Here is a 9,213-nt window from a genome sequence, read left to right on the forward strand (position 1 = left end):
GAATTAGTGTATAGTAGCAAAGAGGAATGCAACGATGGTCAGCGATAGTTACCAGTAGTCGTGGAAAAAAAAAAATTTCTTGTTTTTTTAGTTTTGAAATACGTGAATTTTTTAGTTTTAAAATACATGATTATGAAATAAGGATTAAAAATTTATTTCACTTTTATTATTATATTACTCTGTTTCAAAATAAATTCATTCACAATTTTTAATATAATTTTAATTATTTTACCTTTCAATAATTACTATATTCATAATTTTTAAGGCATTATTATATTTTAATTTGATAATATTGTAAAATTCACCAATAATTAAGATAAATAGTTTGATAAATAACTTTATTTTTTTTTATTATTATTGTATTTTTCATATATGTACAAAAATCTAAAATGACATTCATCGTAAAAAAGAAGAAGTATTATAATATAGGATAATTTATTATTACCGTTAAAAGTATCTCATACTCATTTATATTCATCATTCTCAAACTCTTATTTCTGTTTATTCTCAATTCTTATGTCTATGCAATCACCTTCATCTACCTCTTCATTTTGATATGGTTTCACTTACTAGGTGTTCCTTAATTTCAGAGACATAGACATTCGGTACAATTTTAATGAAATATATATTAAATAAAAAATAATGATATTATTTATTTGATAATATAATAAGACGAGAGAGAAAGACGATGTGGTATTGGATAGATGTAAAAAAAATAAAAATATATACATATCACTACTCTATTAGATATATATAACATAGATAAACTGTAATGTTTTACCAGAATATATAGATATTAACTATATTGTGGAACATATGACATATTGTTTATTATTTAACTTTCATTAGAGTAGAAAATCTTAGTGATTTATGATAAATATCATTTACTTTCAATGTTATGTTATTTGTCATGAAATATAAGACTTTCTTAATTAAATTACAAAAATTAAATTTATTAATAATTGTGATTGTTTTTACATATTTACTTTTTAAAAGAGATAATTAATTAATATTTTTATTATAATATTTATTATTGATAGTAGAAAAATATGTTACTTAATTAAAGATATATTAGTAAAAAGAGTAATTAAAATAGTTGAAAAATCAAAGAGTATATTATAATAAAGAACAAAAAAATTTATCATTGAGATTGACCATATTAAACAAATACCGCTGAATCGTCCAATTAATTAAAATTAAAAAGTTTAAATTTTAAGATCAATAAATTTAAAAAATAATTAAAAGTTAATTTTAAAATTTAGACAATCTAATCCAAAGACACACACTTCACTACTTCAGTGCATTCAAACAGAAGCAAGTCGGAGGTAAACGACAAAAACAGAGTCCGCACTTTGGCACTTTGGGTTGAGTTGTAACATCATCTTCGTCACGCGGAGATAGATATTATTGTTACATGTTTAGTCCACACGCTTTATGGAAATGCTAATTCAAAATAGTTTCACATTTGTCATATTAATTCTCATTTTTAACTTCACCTTGCCTTCTTCTTTCTTTTCATATCTCAAACTCTTGTTATGGCTATGGAATCATCCCATTCTTCTTCCTCTTCATTTTCCTATGGATTCTCCTACCACGTGTTCATCAGTTTTAGAGGCAGTGACACTCGCCACGGTTTTACCGGCAATCTTTACAAGGCTCTCATGGACAAGGGAATTCACACCTTCATTGATGACAATGATCTTGAAAGAGGAGATGAAATCACAACATCACTTATCAAGACTATTGAAAATTCTAGAATTTTCATTCCAGTGTTTTCTATCAATTATGCTTCTTCTTCATTTTGTTTGGACGAACTTGTTCACATCATTAACTGCTTTAAGGAAAAGAGTCGTTCAGTTTTGCCTATTTTCTACGACGTGGATCCAACTGACGTGCGATATCAGACTGGTAGTTACGGCGAAGAACTAACAAAGCATGAAGAACGGTTACAAGACGACAAGGAAAGGTTAAAGCAATGGAAGTTGGCTCTTAATCAAGCAGCTAATTTGTCTGGCTTTCATTTTATTTCTGGGTATCCATCCCTCTTTACTTCAATCTTATTTTTCCTTCTTATATTTTATCTTCATAACCTCTTTACTTCATTCTTATCTTATTCCACAGGCAAGGATATGAATACAAATTTATTGTGGAGATAGTAGAATGCATCTCCAAAAAGATCAATCGCATTCCTTTACATGTTGCCGATTACCCTGTTGGATTACAGTCTCAATTACAACAAGTTAAATTGCTTCTCGATGAGGAATCTGATGAAAAGGTCCACGTGGTTGGACTTTATAGTACTGGAGGCATGGGCAAATCAACACTTGCTAAAGCAATTTATAATTTTGTTGCTGATCAATTTGATGGTTTATGTTTTCTTGATAATGTGAGAGATAATTCAACTCAAAATAACTTGAAACATCTCCAAGAAGAGCTCCTTTTAAAAACAATTGGATTGGATACAAAGTTGGGAAGTGTTAGTTATGGAATTCCAATCATAAAAGAAAGGCTTCAGAGAAAGAAGATTCTTTTGATTCTTGATGATGTTGACAAACCAGAGCAGTTGCAGGCTTTGACTGGAGAACGTGATTGGTTTGGTCATGGCAGCCGAGTCATCATTACTACTCGAGACAAACACTTACTCACAAGTCATGAGATAAAAAGCACATATGAAGTAAAAGGATTAAATGAGAAAGATGCTCTTGAATTATTGAGATGGATGGCTTTTAAAAATAATACCATTCATCCAAGTTATGAAGATATTTTAAATCGTGTGGTAACTTATGCTTTTGGCCTTCCATTGGCTTTAGAAGTAGTGGGTTCCAATTTGTATAGAAAAGATATACAAGAATGGAAATCTTTACTAGATGAGTATGAAAGGATTCCAAATAAAGATATCCAAGAGATACTTTTAGTAAGCTATAATAATTTAAGTGAATATCAGCAGAATGTTTTTCTTGACATTGCATGTTGCTTCAAAGGATATTGCTTGAAAGAGGTTGAAAATATATTATCTGCTCATTATGGTTTCTGCATGAAATATCAAATTGGACTGTTAGTTGATAAATCTCTCGTTAAGACTAATATGTTCAATTATGTGGCATTACATAACTTGATTGAGATCATGGGAAAAGAAATTGTTCGAAAAGAATCAGTCATAGAGCTTGGAGAACGCAATAGGTTATGGTTCTACAAAGATATTGTTCATGTTTTAACAGAAAATACGGTAAGTAAGACTCATATATATATAATATATATATGAAATATTTGTTTTTAATATTCAACCTTGATTTTTATTTATATATGCTCAGGTCATAGTATCTTATCTTATAGTGGTTGATTTGTTTTCTTGGTGTTAAAAGGGATCCAAAAGTATTCAAATTATACATTTGAACTGCCCCTCAACTGAAGTATCTTATCATAATTTTTGTTTTACTTTTTGGATTTAACCTTAATTCTCAACAACTGACAGCAACTGCATGAAGCCGGAGAAACCGCTGTTTGTTTTCCGTCGATAGGAGATGAGATGATTCCAAATTGGTTTGAGCACCAAAGCAAAGGAGGGATATCTTTTTGGTTTCGTAACAGGATTCCTTCATTTGCAATTTTCGTATCTACTAAGAAGGAATATGGATGCATTTATCCGCCCGTTGAATTAGTAACATTAGATATGAGACTGTTAGTTAATGACTATGAATGGAAACCGCTCTAATATACATGTGAATCATACTAATGTTTTTGAACGGAACCTGCATAAGAGGATTAATCATGTGATTTTTCCCTCTCAAATAGAAGAAAAACGGAAACTCATATCTAAATTGAATGAAGCATTTTTAAAAAATGAATGGATCCAAATGAAGCTTGAGTTGGAGGTTCGCCATGATTTTTATTCCTATGATTGGAGATCAGTCACAAAATTTGGAATCCATTTTTTGAAGGAGAAAAACAAGATGGAGGATATCAAATTCAGCAATCCTAATAGAAAGAGGAAGTTAGATGAAGATCTCAATACTTCATTATCACTACTCCACCCTCTGTTCAAAAAGCATAAATTTGTGGAAATGGAAGTTTTTGAGAAAGAACTAATTGAACAACCGCAACACAGACACAGTTTGGCTTCTTTATTGTTGAATTTCTTTTCTGTTTGTTTGTTTTGTCTTTTATATCCTTTTGTTTTGGAGGATTATGTATCTTGTTTTCTTTTTCTAATTCTTTTTACTGTATCTTACTATTTTTCTTTTTAATTGTAGCAACAATGTATAAACAATTAATAAATAAATAAAACTCCAAATTTATGTCTTACAAAAAGTGATTTCTTTATGGATTGGATTTTTCATCACTGCATTTCAGACCCATGAAAGTCCTACTGGTTCTGAACATGCTTTCACATGGATTGCTTTCAGTAAGAGGTTTGAGGCACCATATGCATGTTTACTTAGGAGGTAATATTGTGGTCATTATTTGGTTATTAATCTTAAATATATGTTATTTAGAAAATTAATCAATCATAGGTACTAGGTTTATTGTTTATCTTCGTCACTGTAGAAGCAATTCATATTTAAACATGTATTTTACATAACTTACACGTGACAAATTTTGTAAAATCAACATTCCCAAATGTTGTAAAATCCCTGTTCAGCTTTCAATCCAGTCATAATTCAAATAACATAATCAAATTGCTTAATACACTTCTCAAAAAAAAAAAAAACTAAATAGACTTTCTAGACTCCAAAATAGCTGCAATTACGTAGACTCAACAAATGTTGCAAAAATGGTCATCGATCAAAGAGGCCTACCAGAAAAGAAGTTTGTTGAGACTTGAATCAAATAATAGATTCCTACTCAGCTGCTTGCGAATCTGGAAAAAATAAGCAACATAAAGGGGTAAGTCACAAAGACTTAGTGAGGAGACAACAACTACCATCAATTAGAAGGGAAACACAAAAGGCACGAATAACTGTTTAATCGCTTGACAGAAATATTAAAAATCCAGTGAATAACGAAACAAAATCAAAATGAACAACCTTAAAATCATTATAAAAATCAAACAAGTAACAATACAAACTTTTTAGAACCAAGAGGCGGCTTTATCTCATTGATAGCCCTTTCCTCATAAGGGTGACCTTTCTCTTAGGGGCGGCTCCATCTAACGGATGGCCCTCTCCTCTCAATCCCGCAACGCGTCGTCACATATCAATTCGAGAGCTTACATCACGTTGATAGCCCTCTCCTCATACGGATGACATTTCTCATAGGGGCAGCTTCATCTAACGGGTAACTCTCCTTAATCAATACGAGGTAACTAGGTGCACCTAACGCAGTTAACGATTTAATAACAATAACACCGATTTCCCAAAACGCGTATTTAAAATCATTTCATCGTAATTCATGAAAAACATATTCAATAGCATAACAATTCAAGATTTAAATACTTTAACTCATACGTAAATCAAATTAATAACATATTATATAACCACGACCGTTAAATTAAATAATTGACGAAATCGAGATAAAATTCAAAGGTTGTGTTCCCCAAATTTTTCAATAAATACTTTAATATAGAAAACAAAATAATAATAATAATAATAATAATAATAATAATAATAATAATAATAATAATAATAATAATAATAATAATAATAATAATAGCATTATAAAAATATATGACGATGAGCCGGCAGGGTCTCAGTTGACACATCTGAGTATCAAAAATATTTCCAATACTTTAGAAAAATTTATTCTAAAGTTTAGCTAACTCTAGGAAACCCTAAAAATCGTTTAAATATACCTAAGCACAAAAATAAGATTTTTAAACAAAACTACATTTTTTTATGAATTCATACTAGAATTAGAGTTGTGTACTTACCTCAAAGAGTTTCAATCAACAACTCTCATGAGATGGATACCATTTTCTCTAGAGCACAAACCCTAACTCAAAAATCCTAACCAAGAGCATTTTTCAATAGTTGTGAGGATGTTAAATTCTTTTGTTAATGGTTGATGGTTTGGGTATTAAAGAGAGAAATGAATCAAGGAGAAGGGAAGGAAGAAAAAAAACCAACAACAAAAATGGGGGGGAGGGGAAATGTTCTGTCGAGGAAGAGGGAGAGAGAAAAGGAAGGAAAAATGAATTAGAAAATGAGGTGGAAAGAAAAAAAGGAAATTTGGTTTTTATTATTATTATTATATTTTTTTTTTTAAAATAAAACCGGACGTGTCAATCTCCTCCCCTTATAAAAATTCGTCCTCGAATTTATTTAATAAATGTCACTAACTTTGAGTTTCAACATAAGTGTAGGTACTTTGCACGGATGACTTCTTCGGGTTCCCAAGTAGTTTCTTCACCTGATGGACCACGCCAAAGAACTTTTACTGAAACGATATCCTTTGAGCGTAAACGTCTCACTTGGCGATCTAATATAGCTACTGGATGTTCAACGTACGATAGACTCTCATCTAAATGTACGTCTTCATGATTTATCACATGAGGAGGGTCATGAAGATACTTCCGAAGCATCGAAATATGAAAAACTAGATGAACTCCCGAGAGATCCGGTGGAAGTGCCAAACGATACGCTACTGGTCCGATCCTTTCTAAAATTTCAAATGGTCCAATGAACCTTGGGCTTAGTTTCCCCTTTTTACCAAACCGCAACACTCCTTTCATTGGTGAAACTCGTAAGAATACATGTTCTCCCACTGAAAACTCTAAGGGACGACGCCTCTTATCAGAATAAGATTTTTGCCTACTTTGAACTGTCACTAAGCGATCCCGAATCAATTTAACTTTTTCAATGGCATCTTGAATCAATTCTGGACTGACTAATTTAGCTTCACCAACTTCAAACCACCCTATCGGAGACCTACAACGTCTTCCGTACAAAGCCTCGAACGAAGCCATTTGAATACTAGATTGATAACTATTATTGTATGCAAATTCCATCAAGGGAAAATGTTGATCCCAACTACCCCCAAGATCCAGAACACAAGCACGAAGCATATCTTCCAATATTTGTATAGTCCTTTCAGATTGACCATCTGTTTGAGGATGAAAAGCGGTGCTAAGCTTCAAACGAGTTCCTAATGAAGTTTGGAACGACTTCCAAAATTGAGCAGTAAATTGAGCTCCACGGTCAGAAATAATAGACACCGGTACACCATGCAAAAATACAATTTTATCTAAATAAAGTTTAGCATATTGAGATGCAGTGTAAGTAGTCTTCACAGGCAAAAAGTGTGCAGATTTGGTCAATCGGTCTATAATCACCCACACCGAGTCATAACCCTTTTGGGTTCGTGGTAATCCTATGACAAAATCCATAGTGATGCCTTCCCACTTCCATTCAGGTATTTCAACAGGTTGAAGTAACTCCGCAGGCTTTTGGTGCTCAGCCTTTACTTGTTGACACACTAAGCACCTAGAGACAAAATCTGCTACGTCTCTCTCCATCCCTTCCCACCAATACAATTATCTCAAGTCTTGATACATCTTATTAGAACCTGGGTGAATAGTATAAGAACAATGATGAGCCTCCTCTAAAAATTTTCTCCTTAAGTCACCAATATTTGGGACACACAGTCGAGCCTTCAATCTCAGCACACCATCAGAATCAACTGAAAAGACTGAAATTTTACCATTCTGAACACTATTTACCATATTCACCAAGTATGGGTCTTGACTTTGAGCTTCTTTGATATCATCAACTATGGTTGGACGAATTTGTACGTGGGCTAAAAGTAATCTCAAATGACCAAGTTCCAATTGAATTCCACTTTCAACAACTTCTTGAAATTCTTTAACTATTGGCCTCTTTACTTCTGCTATATGAGCAAGACTGCCCATAGACTTCCTACTCAAAGCATCTGCAACAACATTTGCCTTCCCTGGATGGTATAAGATTGTGCAATCATAATCTTTGAAGAGTTTCATCCATATTCTTTGTCTTAAATTTAAGTCTCGCTGTTGAAAGATATACTTAAGACTTTTATGGTCGGTATAAATCTCACAAGTTTCACCATATAGATAGTGCCTCCAAATCTTAAGAGCAAAAATAACGGCAACCATTTCCAAATCATGTGTGGGATAGTTCACCTCATGCCTCTTGAGTTGTCTAGATGCATAGGCAATAACTTTACCTTGTTGCATAAGTACACAACCGAGACCAATTCTAGAAGCATCACAATAAACTGCATAACTTTCACCACCTATAGGTAATGCCAAAATAGGTGCTGACGTCAAGTACTCCTTCAATTTTTGAAAGCTTTCCTCACATGCATCAGTCCATCGGAACTCAACTTTCTTCTGGGTCAACCTAGTCAACGAAGATGCAACCTTTGAGAAATCCTTCACAAAACGTCGATAATAGCCAGCTAAGCCAAGAAAACTCCGAATCTCCTTCACCGTGGTAGGTCTGGGCCAATTCTGGACTGCTTCCACCTTACTTGGATCTAGGATCTACGCTTATTCCATTCTTAGATACAACATGTCCTAAAAATGCCACACTATCCAGCCAAAATTGACATTTTGAGAATTTGGCATATAATTGTTTATCTCTTAAGGTTTGCAAAACCAACATTAAATGTCGCTCGTGTTCTTCTTTACTCTTGAAATAAACAAGGATGTCATCAATAAACACAATCACAAATTGATCCAAGAATGGTTTAAAAACGCGATTCATCAAATCCATGAAAGCTGCTGGGGCATTAGTAAGCCCAAAAGACATAACCAGGAATTCATAATGTCCATAACGCGTGCGAAAAGCTGTCTTCGTTATGTCATCCCTCTTAATCTTCATCTGGTGATACCCCGACCGCAAATCAATCTTAGAAAAACATTGAGCTCCTTGAAGTTGGTCAAACAACTCATCGATGCGGGGTAACGGATATTTATTCTTCACATTTACTTTATTCAACTGTCGGTAGTCTACACATAGCCGCATGGATCCATCTTTCTTTTTTACAAATAAGACGGGTGCTCCCCAAGGGGAAGAACTTGGACGAATAAAACCCTTATCAAGAAGATCTTGAAGTTGTTCCCTTAGCTCTTTAAGTTCTACTGGTGCCATACGATAAGGAGGTATAGATATAGGATGAGTGTTAGGAACTAAGTCTATAGAGAACTCGATCTCCCTATCAGGTGGCAACCTAGGAAGTTCTTCAAGAAAAACATCTGGAAATTCACATGCTATTGGAATTTTCTCCAATTCCTCTTCA

At 33.1% G+C, this 9,213-nt stretch overlaps 1 protein-coding gene across 1 annotated transcript; it reads left to right on the top strand.

Annotated features, from left to right (window-relative positions):
* The first annotated feature begins 1,332 nt into the window (after positions 1-1,332).
* Positions 1,333-4,291, top strand: LOC101491849 (disease resistance protein RPV1-like). The gene is made up of 3 exons (XM_012711754.3): positions 1,333-2,032; positions 2,122-3,226; positions 3,473-4,291. Exons 1-3 carry the CDS (start codon positions 1,536-1,538, stop codon positions 3,710-3,712), a joined length of 1,842 nt encoding a protein of 613 aa, XP_012567208.1. The 5' UTR covers positions 1,333-1,535; the 3' UTR covers positions 3,713-4,291.
* The last annotated feature ends 4,922 nt before the right edge of the window (positions 4,292-9,213 follow it).

The sequence above is a fragment of the Cicer arietinum genome, chromosome 8 (genome assembly GCF_000331145.2).
Source record: "Cicer arietinum cultivar CDC Frontier isolate Library 1 chromosome 8, Cicar.CDCFrontier_v2.0, whole genome shotgun sequence".
Taxonomy (NCBI): Eukaryota; Viridiplantae; Streptophyta; class Magnoliopsida; order Fabales; family Fabaceae; genus Cicer; species Cicer arietinum.